The sequence below is a fragment of the Charadrius vociferus genome, unplaced genomic scaffold, assembly GCF_000708025.1.
Source record: "Charadrius vociferus isolate BGI_N301 unplaced genomic scaffold, ASM70802v2 scaffold183, whole genome shotgun sequence".
In the NCBI taxonomy this organism is placed as follows: Eukaryota; Metazoa; Chordata; class Aves; order Charadriiformes; family Charadriidae; genus Charadrius; species Charadrius vociferus.
The window spans coordinates 6,766,048-6,783,410 of record NW_009648250.1 but is presented as its reverse complement, the minus strand read 5'-3'; the positions used below and the strand labels follow the sequence as shown (position 1 = coordinate 6,783,410).

Below are 17,363 nucleotides of genomic sequence, written 5' to 3'. Positions count from 1 at the left end.
AGGTGCTGGAGCGTGTTCAAAGAGCAGTGAAGCTGGTGAAGGGTCTAGAGCAAAAGTCTTATGAGGAGCGGGTGAGGGAACTGGGGTTGTTTAGCCTGGAGAAGAGGAGGCTGAGGAGAGACCTTATCGCTCTCTACAACTACCTGAAAGGAGGGTGTAACGAGGTGAGTGTCAGTCCCTTCTCCCAAGTAGCAAGTGATAGGACAAGAAGAAACAGCCTCAAGTTGTGCCAGTGGAGGTTTAGATTGGATATTAGGAAAAATTTCTTCACAGAAGTGTTTTTTAAGCATTGGAACAGGCTGCCCAAGGAAGAGGTTGTTACCATCCCTGGAAGTATTTAAAAGATGTATAGATATGGCACTTAGGACACAGTTTAGTGGTGGATTTGGCAGTGCTGGGTTAACAGTTGGACTCATTATTTTAAAGGTCTTTTCTGACTTAAATGATTCTATGATTCTAGAATTCTATGATTATCATTACCCAATAGCACTTCTGTCTGGGCTTTACATGTGCTGTCCCGTTCATGATACTATTTAAGCATCACCAGTATATGAGCCAGCAAGACTGAAGCTGTGTGAAGGATGTTTAAGAGGCTGCAGTTAACCGCCCTGACAGCAGCCCAAACACCCTTCAAGTCTTCAAGACTGTCCTCATTGAGTGTCCCTATTCCAGACTGGAACCTCCTCTGCGTCCATCGTTGGCATGCAGATTTTGCACTGCTGGAAATGAATATCGGCAGCTGGCCTGCGTTGGCAGGTACTAATTTTGGAGTCCTCAGTATCACTCCTGAAGCAATGATATACTGGTTTCGCTGGCAGTCCCCCGATGAGGAGGGCCTTTGTGTGCCCATTTGTTTCCTCCTTGTCCTTCAGATCTCTGCCCCATCTGCTAACACAGTTTTTGAGACTGCACTGTGGGATGAATTAGGGTGTTAACAACAAAAGGAACAAGCTGAAACAAAAGAAACAATGCCCCTCAATAAATGGGAGGCTGTAGGAACTGTGAAAGTTAGCAGTGCCAGCCCAGCCATCACATCACATCATCATCTAGCCAGGAAACACATTAATCAGACAGCTCACAGACGTCAGGTCAGACTTTTCAGGGATATCCTAAGGAATCTTTGCAAGAGTAAAAATCATATTCCCGAAGGCCAATAATTTGGATCTCTTACTAGTAAAGCTGCCAAAGTTTAAGTTCTAGTCTTAGGCTCTAATCAGTGTGTTATTTTGAACAGATGAATATTTCCTTGCAGAAACTGGTACATGCATGAACTTCAGTTACAGTGGAGATTATCACAAAATAAAATATTTAACGTGAAGGCCAGTGTTATATAAAGGATGCAGGAGAGTTTAAAAAAAGAATGTGAAATCTGAAAAACATTGTTTCTGTATACTAATAATTGCTGATGTTATCTACAGATTTTCGTGGCCGTTTTTGTAAGCCGTGAGAGGAAGAAAAATATGTTTGTGGTAAATGAAGCACCAGGTGGATGAGTTCTACTTTTTTCCACTCATGAAGTGAAAATTTGCCAAACAGATGTCTTTTCAGAAAGGGAAAGCAAACCATTCTGTTTTCTTTGTCAGGCTGCATTTACTTGAAGAAGCCGATGTTTAGCAATATCATATACTAGCTATATCTCCAAATCCATCTGGTACAAAAGAATGATTTTTTTTGTGCTTCTTGAGTGGCTCAACTCAGCTCTTAGACTGCTGTTCACAGAAAAATGATCTAAAAGCCTCTTAGAGCTGGAAGAAAAAAGAAGATTAAATAGGAAGACTCATAGGTATAATGTAGGTGGCATTTTTTATAAGATAGTTGCATGTTTTCAGATTTGATACAATCTGATATGGGGCAGGGAGAGAGGTAACATGTGTGTGTGTGCATGTGTGGGCACATGCATCTGTTCAGGTGCTGTCCAGTCCTATGACTAGAGTGACAAAGAAACAAAAGCAAAATTTGTGAAAATGTGGACTTCTCCAAGACAGTGGATGTCACAACAAGGAGCATCCTTAGGAGCCTACTATATTAAAACACACTACTTCCAAATATGTAGAGCACAATAATTGTCAGTTTTCAACAGAACTAGGACTGAACAAGCTCTTTTGTTTATTTCAGAAAATGGCAACTTACAATTCATCTCACTCCTTCTTTAAAGTAAGATTCTCAGTTTGATTTTTTTTACTCAAAGTTTCCTTTCAGATCTGTACCGGCTGCAGTTTTTCCCCTTAAAATAGTGTTCTTGGTGTTTTATATAATTTTAATGAGGAGATAACCCAAACTTTTCCTCATGTTAGAATAATACCAATCAAAAGAAAACTCTCTGTTCTAGAAATAATAAAGGTAGAATTCATTTCTTGTAGTATCGCTTTAAAATAAGAATTTCTTCTTGACGTGAAATTTGCTGAAGTTAGCTGATTGTGTAGGTTCCAGCTTCTGATTTTTAATGCAAGAGGCTGAAAATTTTTGTTCCCTGGGGCTTGGTACTGGGGCCAGTTCTGTTTAATACCTTTATCGATGATCTGGACAAGGGGATCGAGTGCCTCCTCAGTAAGTTTGCAGATGACACCAAGTTGGGTGAGAGTGTTGATCTGCTTGAGGGCAGGAAGGCACTACAGAGGGATCTGGACAGGTTGGATTCATAGCCCAAGGCCAATGGTATGAGGTTCAGCAAGGTCTAGTGCCAGGTCCTGCACTTGGCATCACAACAACCCTATGCAGCACTAGAGGCTTGGGGAGGGGTGGCTGAAGATCTGCCTGGTGGAAAAGGATCTGGGGGTCTTGGTCAATAGCTGGCTGAATATGAGCCAGCAGTATGTCCAGGAGCCCAAGAAGGCCAAAGGCATCCTGGCATGTATCAGGTATAGCGTGTCGAGCAGGACTAGGGAAATGATCGTCCCCCTGAACTCAGCACTGGTGAGGCCCCACCTTGAGTAGTGTGTTCAGTTTTGGGCTCCTCAGTACAAGAAAGACATGGAGGTGCTGGAACATGTCCAGAGAAGGGCAACGAAGCTGTGGAAGGGTCTGGAGAACAAGTCTTACGAGGAGTGGGTGAGGGAACTGGGGTTCTGTAGCCTGGAGAAAGGGAGGCTGAGGGGAGATCTTATCACTCTCTACAACTAGCTGAAGTGAGGTTGTAGAGTGGTGGGGGTCAACCTCACTAGTTAAAAGCAATAGGACAAGAGGAAATCGCCTCAAGTTACGTCAGGGGAGGTGTAGGATGGATATTAGAAAAAATTTTTTCACGGACAGGGTTGTCAAGCATTGGAACAGGCTGCCCAGGGAAGTGGTGGAGTCGCCATCCTTGGAGGTATTTAAAAGATGTGTAGATGTGGCACTTGGGGACATAGTTTAGTGGTGGTTTTGGCCGTGTTAGTGCCAACTTAACTTACGGACAATAAAAATGAGTGAAAGATTACTGGCTTATTCTCTACTTGACAAATAGTACTTAGTAAACTTGATACACAGACTATGTGAATAACAGAAATTCCTCTTTAGCTTTATAATGAAAAGAAAAGCAAGTTTATAAAGCTATTACAGTTCGTGTAAAACAATTCCTTTCAATGCAACATAGCAGTATTTAGGGGGGGGTTGCTGATTTTAGGCATGGCAGACACAGATCTAATCTTCATCAAAATAAATAGACACTAACCAATGTCTCTCTTGCATATGGAAATACTCTACTAAGTGCACAGCATACATACAGTCCATTAAGCCTGCTTTCACAAAAGCAAGATTTAAAATACTGTGATCTGATGAAATAATTCGCATGCTTGAATGACTGAAGAAGTCCGGACTTCGCTGATTAATTAGAGTTAATCTGAGTACATACAGTCAGGTTTTGAAGCTACTGAGATCCTATTTTATGTGGTTTGGAAACAAACTAATAATGTTTGAGAAATCCTAAATTGCTACTGCTCTAAGTATATTCATAAACATATTTCTTATGTTTTCCTTTATTGTGTCTGATTCCTGTTGAACAGGAATAATGCTGAAGAAACTAGTCAGGTTGCACAAAAACATGCAAATCTCAGATAAAACACGCAATGGTTACAGAAATATAAAGCAAATTATCTTTTCTTTTAAGGACACATTGTCCCTGGAATTATGTCATGCATCAAATCAACAGCACGTCTCTGCTCTTGGACTCAAATATAACGAAATTTAAAATTGAAGAATGTAGAATCTTACTGCCTTCTAATTATTTCTGCTTGTGTCATTTAATCCTGGATGATTATTTAATCATATCTAAAACGTACAGGAGTAGAATTTCCATCCATTGTTCTGAAAGCTGATAAATATTACTTGATTGTCACAGAAGTAATACAATTGTAAATCATGACTGACAGTCATTTGTTTTGTGTATTAGAAAAAACTGCTACATTGTGATAATGGGAACGTCTCAGATTTCCAAATATGAAACTTCACAAGTCTGCCGTACAACTGAGGTATTAAAATTGAAAATCTGTTATTTAGAACAAGTATTTCATACAAGGAAGTTATGAGTGAGCTGAGCAGTTGGTTGTTAATTGCACCTTGATCAATCATAAATTTAGGCTACGTTACAGCGCGCAGACAATTTCTGCACTCAGCATGGCGAAACTGTCAGTTACTGATTTGATCATTTGGCAAGGTAACTTTCTAGCCTTGTAGTTCTCAAAAATAGATTGTCAAGTTTTCAGTCCCAACATGATTGGACCGGTGCTCAGCTGAGTGATCATGAGGGAAGCAAGGTGATCATGGAGGAAGCAAGGTATTGCAGCCAGGATGCTGGGAAATTTGTGCTGGGATATGATTTATGCAGAAGTCAAAGAGAGTGTCAGCTGTCTTTTATGGATGGTTGATAAATCTACAGTCTAGGCTGGGAAAAAAAGGCATTGTCTTTAAAGCAAAGCAAGAAAGAGACTGCAGCAGTTAGATCTGGTCAATTATTATTTCTCCTTTATAGCTTTTTTAACTGAAGGTAAGATTTTATTGGATGTAGTGAATGGTGGGTTTATTTACTTGTTTTTAAGATCATCTGTCTTTTCATTGTCTGTTACGTGTTTCTTCACCTACTGAAGAAAAAACATAACTCCGAATTTGCTGCTCCTAACAAAATGCAAAACATTGGTTTCTGTTAAAACTTTTAATAAAAAGTTTTCTATAAAATATGCAAAAATAATTGACTGAGATAGAGCAGTTTTTTACCCTGAATGCCTTTACAGGAAAAAACAATGCTTTGATCAGCCATATTTGAACCAGAGTTGTTTTATTGCAGTCTCTTTTGTTCCAAAAAGGCCACGGCTTATGCCAGCCCTGTTAATGGTACAGGCAAATATCTGGAAAAAAAAATTGCACAGAGGCTGAGTTTTAGATGGCAGAGGAAGGAGGACCCAGCAACCAAAGCATGGTTACTCTTTCTCTCAAGAGAAAACAATAATGATGGGAAATGGAGTTTTCCAGAAGTTGTGTCTAGTTTGGGAAGCAGCTGTGATTTGATGGCAGGCTCTGCTAAAGGAAGCTTACCCATTTCTGGTCCTGCTCTGCTAAGCAGTAGGGAAGACATCCTCTACCCCTTGCTCCCTACCCTTTCAAATGGTGCAACAGTAATTACTCTTAAAGAGAAACTCGCATACGTACCCTGCAGTAAGGGAGAGTAAAATTCTGAAGTTCTTCCCAGCGCCTGTTATCTGGTGAGGTTTTATAGAAGGCCTGCAGTAGTATTTTTAGTGGCAACTTGAATAAGCAGTGTGTGTCTGCTGTTGCACAAATCAGTGTAATACCCACCTCTTGCTCAGGATATAGTTACTGTTGCCTGCTTACCTTTCATGGCATCAAACAGAGAGAAGAAGGCTCAGTTGCATCTGGGAGATTTGCTTCGTGGGACACAGATGCATGAGTGCAGTGAATCCCACCGCACTAGGTCAGTTTTCTGTCCGTCATGCTGCATGAACTATCTCTTCATCAGCATGGGTGACAGGACAGGATATTTATCTGCATCTCAGCCACATGCATATAAGCACAGACCTTCCTTTTTCATGCTTTTGAATGACTATACCAGCCTCTGAGCCGAGATGGCTGTAAGGAACAGGCGAATTTTTCTTATATATAACAGTAACATGATGCAGGGGAGCGGGACAAGCATCAGTCCCAGCAGCCTGCAGCAGCATCCCTCTGCCGGAAACCTCAGGGTGCGGTTTGGCATTACAGCTAGGACAGCCTTGTGTCAGGGCACTGCAGCAGGCTTTCTCCCTTTGCCTGATTTTGGTTTGGGGATTATTTTTTTTTAATTGTATTTTTTATTGTATTGTATTGTAGCCTCAGGATGAGACTGTTCATCAAATTCCATCCAAAGGAAAACTCTTCTTATGAATTTGTTTATTAATTGTTTGCAGAGTGAATTTTGTGCTTAATCAGCCAGATAAACAGGCTTGCTGTTGATGGATCAGGTGCCAGGCAAGTGGTACCAGCTGGGATTAGTGGCAGTGACGGAGTGCTCACTTTAAAATCAGTTCGGCCATAACGTGAAACAAATGCAGTCCTAGTCACTTTAACAATGTGGTCTCAAGACAACTTTGGTCCATATGAAGTGGTACCAATTCCATGCTGACCACCTTGCATGATACCACTCCCTCATTTCCACTGCCACAAGCGCCTTTGCTTTTCTGGTCCTTCAGTGAGCCAGTTCAGGGCACTAAACCAGGAGGAAAGTATTTCTGTTTCTTATAGTATCCCTCTGCTGATGTAAGAGATGTCAGACATTTGATAAATCTCCATTATCCATGAATCAGGACACTCTTCTCTCTTTCGCAGTGTATGACAAGAGAACACATTTAAGTCCATCTGTCTCAGGTCCTATCTGTACAAGTAGCCCTTGTCCTCAGTACAGTCTTGTTAAGCATCTTGAAGAGCTTCCTTCATCAGATTCGAAGAATACCTGCCATAATGGAAGGATAATAACCAGGATTTAAAAGAGAAGAATTCTGCTTGTGCTCCATTTCTTTCCCTTTCCTTCTTTTTCTCCATATTATAATAATTTCTCCTTTTTTTTAATCTTGTGTTTCAGTTGCGATCAAGCTCAGAGCTTGGCCAGGACGTCCTGAATGACTGCCTCACAATCCAGCCCCTCCAGCCAGCCCCATCACCGCATGATGCTGCAGATAATACCATGGAACACTCCCCAGGGCCTGCTCACGATATTTACCCAGGTATAGAAAAAGACAGATAAACAGCCTGCTTTATTATTGCTCACTTAAGATTGGAAAAAGATTTTAAACAGATTTTTACATGTTTTTTGGAGGGAGGCAGGACAAATAGAATTTTATCCATGAAAAGACCTACTGCAATAAAGAGCACTATTTTTGCTCCATAGCATTTGACTTCTCTCAGCAATTCACTTCTACTGTTCCTTGAATCTTGAATTCATTAAGCTTCATTTAAAGTCAAAGGAGTATTTTTCCTCTTCCTTATTCATGGATCACATATTAGTTTTCCAATAGATCCACATTAATGAACTTAAATGCTGCATTCTGAGCTCTCATATTATGACTATAAATACACCAATAAACACATTTATACTATAAATGTAATAATCCTATTTTATCGTTAAGTTAAGTATCTGAGATTTTCATATTAAAATACCTAACTCTGTCATACCTGGCTAAATGTACAATTGTTGTTCACATTTCAGCTAAGTTTGAAACATTTGGTAAGTTATGAGTGATAATACATCTCAAAGTTCAAGACAATGATAGGCAAGATGTTAACATTTTTTAATGCAGTAATTTAGTAAAGACATCTGTTTTTAACTTCCAGGCAGAATGCATTACATCTTCTAGCAGTTCAACATTTAATTGAGAGCCAGATATAGGAAGTGAAAGAATTGGCTGGATGTTATGTGCAGTGCTGAAAATGACATTATATGAAGTGGCCACTGCAATAAGTGGTTTTATTTTACTGAGGGGCTTGTAAACCTATCAGTTCTATGATATGTTTTTGCCAAAGCTGCTGTGAGCTGCACACTAGTTGGTGATTATGTAGGTTTATATGACAAAAATCAGTAAATTTAAAGCTGTGATTGACTGTATCCTAATTTATTAAGTAGTTGGTATTACTTGTATGCTGTTAATTTTTAAATGCCTTAGTCTGAGTATAGGCTGAGTGTGGCATCCATTATTTGAAAAGTAAAGGAAATTTCAGATCTTAAAAATCTGATTTTGGCCAGGGAACCTCTAGCAACATGGCGTTGGTTACACTTGCTTATTTTATATTGTACTTTGAGGGGGAGTTGGGTAGTGAGGAATGTTGAGATCTAAAAAATGATTGACTGGCATTACCCAGTGTAATGCTCAAAACTGAGAGAGAATAAAAGGCTCAGCTCTTTCTTTTCCTTTCAAGTGTCTAGATAGGACGGAAGCTAAGTGGGGACAGTGTGTCAGATGAGCTGGGACCAGGTTTTCAGAAACGGAGGACATTCTCACAGAGATTTCCACTGGAATCTGTTGAGCACTCAGCTCTTTTAGCAGCCTAGCTTCCTGACTATGATGAAGTGTCAAACTCTGGCTGCTGGGTGAATCCAAACCTAGGCTGTCAGCGACTTGAACAAACTGCTGCCCCATGACTTGGCAGGATCCTAAGCCGAGTAAAGCCATTGCCTCCAGCCAGCCCTTAGCTGGTGACTGTCTGCAGACATGATGTCCCATAGACAGCTTCTGAGACTGTGGCATTACTTTTTGTAATCTCATTCATGTGTTGTCTCTCCATACTTGGCATTTACAGCACTAGTAACTATGGACATTATTTGATATAACAATTTATTTTGTTTTTTTCTTACTTGGCACTGCTTCCTATTGTGCTGCAATTTTTATAGTATTAAGCAACATACTTTTATCAGCATTAATTTATCTGTAAGTAATAAACTGCTTTCCCTTGTGTGTTCCCAGCTATCTATAACTTGGCAAATTTCTCTTGTGTTGTTTCACATCAGTTAACTGAAGGTATTATGTTAGGTATAGATGAATCCATGTCACTTCATTTTGACAACCACTCAATCCCGTTGAAATTAATTGTTTCATTAAATATTCATCAGGACAGCTACATAATAATATACTATGTGAATAAATGAGATAACTCCAACAGGGAGGGAATTATTTTATTGAAATGGCAATATGAAAATTATTCATGCCCCAAAGAAAGAAGAGCAAAACATATCAAAGCTTGTGTCCTGCCTAAGAGAAGCTACCTTTCAAACTTCTCTGAAAACATTTTTTCTAAACATAAAGAACTTTAAGACTTTTCTGAAAAATAAAATACATAATTTTTAATGCGAACTGTTAGAGACAGCATATTAGCTGAAAGGTGTCTGTGCTACTTTTCCAGTAGCAACAGGAACAGATTTCCATTTTTCCAATGCCGTTGAATCAAACTTTTCTCACTTGAAGGTTACGTTTCTTATAATTTATGCACATTTAAAGCAAAGGGGGGTTTTTTCCTTTCCTGAGAGATCTACAGAATAAATGTTTGAAAGCAAACTATTAGAAATATGTAAGAGATGACAAAAGTAGATATTTATACACTAGTCCATTCCTACTTGCTGAAGTACGATGCCTGTAATTATCACTGTTTCTCTGTACTGTTAAACTACAGAATCTGTAAACACAGATACATTTAAATGAAATATAACAATAATCTTTTTGATTATGTATCTGTTACTTAAAGTTAAGACTACATAAATGTTTTTTCTTATCTTGTGGCCTTTGTGACTTTATAGAATAAACCTGAATGTACAGGTCTCAAGTTAAGCAAGCATACATACTCTTCTAGGGCTAAGCATAGTGATATTTTGTAAAACTGAAATTCAAGCTCTGTTTCTACTGAAGTGCAAAAATTCTGGTAGCATCTAGGTTTTAATTTTTAAAAATACATAAGCTTTTGCATTTATTCAGTTCATAGAATGAAGATGTGAGCAATTCATTCATAATAAGAACATGTGAATGATGTTTTTTCTACTATGAAATCAGATCGACTTACTTTATATACTGCAATCTAGAATCCCTACAGCTGAAAGAATCTTAAATAATGCAATACAAAAAAAAATTATTTTTACTGTGCTGTTTGATTAAAACTTGACCCTTTCATATTTAAGAATAAACCATAAGAATGTGTCATTCATTTATAAATAGTTACTAAATGTCACACTCCGCTCTGCTCCAAAGCAAGCAAATTATATTACTAAAGCTTGTCAAGTGCACAATTTTCCTTGTAAGTTGGAAAATAAAAACTGCATCAGGAAAGTTACAGAAGGTTTTGCAATTCTAAGTGTATTTTAAATAATCTCTTATGCTCCAATACTGTGAAAATTTGACCAAACTACTTTTAAGCCTATGAGCTAAGCTGTGCTTTACTTAAGTACCATTTTTCCTTGTGTGGGTTTTTTTTTTTTCCAATGAAATAGTACTGAGCGAGGTGCTCTACACACGTAATAAGAAAGAATTCATTACCAAAGGAATCTATAGCTAAGATAACGTTTGGGCAGTAGGTAGATACAACAGGCAGGTAGAAAATAAAGGAAAAATGAAAGAATTTTATTAAAGCACTTGTCCCAGTGAGCTCACTCCCTAACCCTTAGGCACCATGGGCAGTGTGGGAGATTTCTGAGGAAAAAGCAGTCTGTTTGTCAAAGCTGACAGCCGTGGGAAGTAGTTACAGTGCATTACTGGAAGAAAAAAAGAATGAGAAGGAAGAAATGAGATATGAATGGCCATTGCAGTGAAAAACGGAGTTGTATTTGGTCCATAGGGAATGGATGCAAAAGAAGAGATGATGTAGGGTGACCAACAATTAAGGGGATCTCTGTTGGTATGTTGTTGGCTGAATTTAAGTATGGCATACATATCCAAAACTCCTACTAAATGTGTTGTATTACCAGGTAGGACCATACACACATTACAGGGGGCTGAAAAGTGTTAATATCATCTTATCTATTTTGAGAAAGATAGTTTATTTCCCTTCAGACTTGTCCTTTTATTCACCAGTTTTACTTCTAAGTTTGTAATTTCCATTTTGAGGCAGCTTAATGATTCTCCAAAAACTGGTGTCCAGGTCAGAGAAGAGATCAAAGAATGTTAAAAAATTAGAACCACAGACCTTTTCTTATTTATATTATAGGCTGCTTTGGGAAAATCTTGGGTGGCAATTGGGAGGCTTTTAGCAAGCACCATTTTACCATTTCTATTAGATGCCTATTATTACATATAAACTAACTCTGATATTTTTATTCTAACTCAGCTGGTAATTCTTAACGACTTCATAATTTTCCTCTCCTATTTTCTGAGCTGTGGAATAGGGGAAAAGATTCTTAGTTGGTGGTGTGGTGTCTTAGGGCAATTTTTACATGTGGAAGATCTTTACCACAAAACCACTTTATGTTCTAAACGTTTAGATTTCTAAATACGAGAGGTAAGGGATCTCAAAAGACAGGTTGATTGAACAGGTCTCCAAATAATGAGACTGGATTACTGTACAAAGTGCTTTCCTAGGCTTGTTTTTTAATTCTGTCCAAGTATCTTGACTGGGTGGACTGCTTAAACTCTCCAGCTTTCTGGGTGCCTCCAGTACTTGGACATCTCAAATATCTCTGATCTGCCTGCAGAACATCTGAAGAAAGATACAGACACCATCAATGCAGATGGTCAATGTGATAGACCCACTTTGGAGACAGGCTTATTGTCTTCATAATGTGATTTTGACTTCTGCTGTACTTTTTAATGCATGATGGCTTCATAAGTTCCATGCACACTGGAGTCTTCAGATTCACAGATAAGCTGGGCAGGATCAAGGCAACATAGGCAGCATGCGCTACATTTGCTGGGCTTACCACTTCCAGCTCAACGCAGCACATGCCCACAAATTCCTGGCCACAAAATCCTGTAGGGAAGTGTGGGCTCCCAAGGGGAGGTGAGAGGGGAGAATATATGGAGGTGATGCTCCCAAGTGCAAAAAGCATGTCAGATTTTTCCTTCTGTGCGCTAGTAAATCACTTGTTCACAAGGGCCACATAAATATTCCTTATATAATTAGAAGGTTAAATATAGGAATTAAAAAAAAAAACACTCTTGCAGGTGTATGTATATAATTTTAATTGTCTGAGCTACAAAATGAAACATTCACACTTTCGTATTCTATATGAAAAGAATTCTCAGCCCTACTCCAAATTCACGCTGGTAGTGGTAAAAGGAGAGGTGTTTTGGGGACAGAAATAGATCAAACACAGTGCTGATTTGGCAGTAATAAATCCAAGATAGTAAATGATACCATTGTTGGTAATTTGCAAAGGGGAGAGTGATTCTTCTGCATTTAAAAAATGTTCCATGAAATTACAGGTTTCTGGCTCCATTAAAAGAAAAATCTATTTTTTTTAGGCTTTAGATTCTATAACTTTTTTAAAGCTCCTTTTCTGTCTTTTTTTTTTAAAGGAATCTTACTCAGAATCAGCTTTTTCTCATCCAGTCACCTAGTTTGTTCCTATGCATTATGAGAATGCATGTAATTTAGCGCTTCGTAGAGAAGCCTTTGTAGAGATACTCTCATGGAAAATTCGTGTGTGTTGATAAATTGATTTGTGATGAGACTCCAGAAATGAAAATATGGCTTCTCCCTCTCTGTGGGTGTAACCCAATCCAAGGTTCACATTCAGGACTAACCGGTTATATCCATCTTGTAAATCGTGGTGTAGGTTGGGGTCTTTAAGGGACGCAGAGGAACAGCATCCACAATTCTTTGTTTCATTTTCATACCGTTCAAATCAGGTGTTTAATGAGATCAAGCACTGAAAAGGCATTCCTTTGTGTAGACATTTCCTGCCAGCACTTTGAGCACACAATTCACGTTTAACAGCTCAACCACTAGAAAAGCTTGCCACACACACAGCTCCCAAGAAAAAGTTGTCAGGTTACCTAGCAGTTTCTTAACTAGTGTCCAAAGTTTTCTGTCAGTCTCTTAGGGATAGCTCTACTAGGGAAATGACCTGTCACAGACAATATTTGTTGACTGCCATTAAGTCTGTAGACTGCCAGTGGCAGACTGTGTTTCCCTTCAGCTGGTATTTACAAGATTCAGATAGTGGCTTGGATCAATGACATGTCTATACCAGGAAGTTTTAATAGTAGCATTTCCACTGGGAAGCAGCTACTAGCATTGCGATTTCACTTCATTAGGTGCCCATGGAGGTGCTTCTGTCAGCACAGTACCTCTATGCAGCAAGAAGCTGCCCTGACAAAAGATGTGTTGTGCTGCCCACAGGTGTTATATGGTCTCCCATACCATCATTTGTGGTGCTGCTCTTGGAGACTTCATTACAAGGCACTATGGGACTCCAGGGACACTATTCTGTCGTGCTGTGATCATTTAACCTGCCCTGTGTCTAGAAATATGTTTTTGCAGCTAATATGTGTGCTTTTCCTTCCTTAAATGTCCTACCGGGCCTCTAAGTCCTTGCCATAGTTGTCTCTTACTTTACACTGTGTGCTGTCTCTTCATCAGAAACAGGAAAAAAAGTACAGAGAAATTGCTGGGGAACCTAGCCAAAAGGTACTACAGTAGCAGATACTGCTACGGTGGTGAATATTGCAATGGGCTTTTGGTTGCTCTAGTTCAGAGAAAGGGCAGATGGTTGCCCAAGCCGGGCTGCAGATAACCTTTTCCCAGGGACAGCATCATCAGGTCTTGGGCAGTGCTGTGGGAACGCGTGCTACCACTGCAGCCTGGACCAGCTAGAAATGTGCAAGCACAACTTAGAAAATACTTGCCTGAAATCCTAGTCATGGTTGTGGCAGAGAACAGCTATGACAGGGAAGAACAACTCTTGCTGCCTTATGCTGAAAACCCAGTCATAGTCCAGCCTTTTTACTCCTGATCAACCACAGCCTTGAAGAAATTTGTTTTCAACTCAAAGATCACAGTACTGGGAAACTAAGTCGTTGTATTTTCTTACATATTTTAATGTTTTCCTCATGGAAAAATGCAAGTTATCCTATTTTTGCAAGGAATAATTTAAATAGTCTCTGTTTTTATTTAGATAATCAGGGTTTTCCTTTTCAATGTACTAATTTGTTAAATATTCTCTCTGCTTATTCTGCCAGCATATGCATTTGGTTATTTTCCAGTGTTTTCTTCTGTGCTGCATTTAAGCATAAAATAACAAATTCAAAAGGTCGTTCCTTTGTTTCCCCGCCTGCGTTTGTCTTGATGCTACTCTGAGAGACGGGTGTGCAGAGAATGATTTTTGGGGTGCATGAGCAAAGTGAAAAAATGTCAAAAGCTACCTTCTTCTGTCATAGAGGGGGTTCTTCCTCAGGTCTTTCTTAATGAGTCACTCTTCTGGCTTAAGTGATGTCTTATCTCCCTGTGGGATCTGCATCCTCTGTATCTCTCTAAAGGTTGACGATGCCTTCTACTATCAGATGCCTGTTGTCACTTGGTTTGTGATTAGAAGTCTCTGATCCATATAAGAATAAGCAAACAGTAGATGCTAGTTTCCAGGGCAACCACAGGCATTTTTGTTGGTCCTTCTGGCCATGAGGTAGGGCAGCCTCCACTCCTCCAGCTTTGCCCACCAGTCTGGCTCATGCCAGCTTTCCCTAAACTTTGACATTACCTTTGCAGCTTCTGTGTTAGATGTTTTTATTCACAAAGTGGTTTCCTATCTGTCATCTTGCACTCTGTGTCATCTCCACCAGCTGAAAGATTCCAGGGTGGCTCTTTAAAGAGGCTACAGCATAATTAAACTCATGAGTCTTTCCTTAATTCTGCCTTAGTCTGGTGAATATCTAGTGGTGACACAAAGGCTGGCTTGTGAGGATGAATAAAGGCGTTTCAGAAATAGGCTGAGGACTTGGGAGATGAGGTGGACTTTTTTTTCACCCTTTTGATCATAGGTAGCAACATTCAAAATTGTGACCTGTGACATTTTCTTGAAGACTCATCTCTGGTGGGATTACTCCTAAAGTAGTGTTTCTTCTGCTAGGACTGCAGCATCCATGCAGGTATTTTAGCCTAGAAGGATCTTTTACCAGTTACAGTGCCCTTTGGGGAACTGGTTTAAATTCTAGGATTTTATCAACAAATTTGAGTCATTGACTCCAACATATTCACTCACACAACCTAAGTTTTGTAGGTAGAATTTTATTCTGTGAACCAGGCCTAAACAATACCTTTTTGTAAAGAGACTGGAAGATATGACAACCAAACAGTGAGAGATCATTTTTGTGTTGTAGACAACTTATCTAATTCATTCTCAGTGTTCATAAAATATTTAAGAACATATGTTTGGCTGCTTTTAAACATTGACGTAAGCTACCTGACACAGATGTCAGTAAAAATAATTGAGTAACTGGATCTTCAGAGGGATTTGGCAATCAGTGTCTTAGCTTCTGACTGCCTTATTTAAATAGCTTCTGAAAATGAGTTTACAGGTTACAGGATTTGGGGTAGACCAATTAGGACATTCAGAGGGAGTCCTGTATTGCTTTTTATTTAATTATCCGGAACCTTTCCTTGTTTGGAATGTATACAAGAGCAACCTAATAGAAATTTATGAAACTGTGAGTGCTAGTTTAAAATTACTGGGGAGTCTGGGGACAATAATAGCAATATTTGAGTTCGGGTTGACCTTTTCAAGAAATTTGGGATTTTTACAGCTGAGGGGAAAATGTAGGAAATATTTCACTATTTACGAAACTGTGCTTTCTGTTCTCTACCTCTAAAATTATGTATCTTAGGCAGTATTTGCCACCTCTTCTACAACAGGAAGCTATAGAAGATGTGCAGCCTTATTCAGACAAAATTCCCAAGACAAGGAGCACAGCTATGTCATGCCTGGTTTTATGAAAGTGTCATTTGGGAGCAGCAAAGGTTATTTAGTTATTTTTTTATGTGGGTTTTTTTCTCCCCTTCAGACAGAAAACAAAACTTGAGAAAAAAAAAGCAGTTAGTTGCTAAGAGCTGCCACTACAGCTCTGGGGGAAGTGTTATCCGTTAGTATTTGGTCAGTTATCAATGCTGTTGCCTGCCTAATGAGGGTTATTTGTCTCCTTTTGCTTTCAGCGGCCGTGTTCCCCAGCACACAGACAAGTCGAAGTGGAACAGCAGCAGGGGCAGTGTCCTTGTCCCACCCCTGCCGCCGCCCCTCCCCAGGACCTAACGTACAGGGTAGTCCTCTCCATCCTTCTCCCCAGTTACCTCTTCTCTCAGTTGCGGACTCAGAGAGGTAAGACCAGCCCCTGCTTTTCCCACACTGAGCCTGGGGCAGGGCTGCCTTCAGAGCTGCCAGGGTGGGTGGAAACTGAATTGTTGGTGTGCATAAAGTCACTGGTGGCAGCCCTTGGATAACAATTGCTCTGGGTATGGGATTACCAGGGGAAGGAGAGGTGAAAGGGACTCTGTCACCCCAGCCTAGGCAGGGAGGCTTTCCATCCATCTCCATTTCAGGAACTTCCTCCAGCTTCCTCTTGATCTCCACCAAAGACCTGAGCAAGGAAAGTCATACTGGCTGGGACACTGAACTTCAGAGGAGCCCAGCCATCCCTTACAGAATGGGGGCCCTGAGATGTTTCTGTTTTACTTGTGGTAGGAGAGTCATATTCTGTCAATATACTCTCAATAATAAGTATTTCTGCAGGAACTTGGCATTTGTTTTTCCATTTTATTAAGACCAATAGATAATGAAAGAATTTTTAGTTCACTGGTTTGAGAACTTGATTTATAGTCAGGATTTATTTTATGCTGCCTAGGTATAAACCTCTTGACCTTTGCTGTTTCAATGATTTTAGATATTTCAGTGATGAGAAAGCAGATTGCTTGGAAGTGGTTTAATTTTCATGTTTAGACATACCCTAAATTATTTTCAGCAATCCTCCCAATTATTTATATAGTGGTATTATAGATTTCCACTTAGTTCATTGAACCAGAATTCTACCGGATCACAAGACTGAATAGGCCTAAGCAAATAGGTTTTCAGTGGAAACTCAGGAAGATACACCATCACACAAAATACTGAATTCTTATGTTGTGTATATGGGTACTTAAACGTTATTTTGTTAATCTCCCTATTTTTCAGTGCTCTAAATGATAAATTGCTGTATTTCATTAATGTATTTCAAAGTGTTTAAATTCCTTGAGTGACGAAAATGTCCGTAATTTGGAAAGCACAAAGCATCCAATTATAAACCTGAAAAGAACATTCATTAGATTTTAGTTACTGATAAAGGAGCATAATTTCTTTGGAGGAAAGCAGTACTCATTCTGCCTTGTATCAGGAAGATGGAAGAACATGATGGCTCAGGGAACTGACAACAGGTGAAAGTATTTTTTGATTTCAGACTGCACGT

General features: G+C 39.4%; 1 protein-coding gene across 1 annotated transcript in view; it reads left to right on the top strand.

Annotated features, from left to right (window-relative positions):
• GLIS3 (GLIS family zinc finger 3) overlaps nucleotides 1-17,363 on the top strand; it is a 176,086-nt gene that overhangs the window by 137,582 nt on the left and 21,141 nt on the right. Inside the window, 2 exon segments of the mRNA XM_009884321.1 lie at nucleotides 7,046-7,187; nucleotides 16,081-16,243. Coding sequence (XP_009882623.1) covers nucleotides 7,046-7,187; nucleotides 16,081-16,243 — 305 coding nt within the window.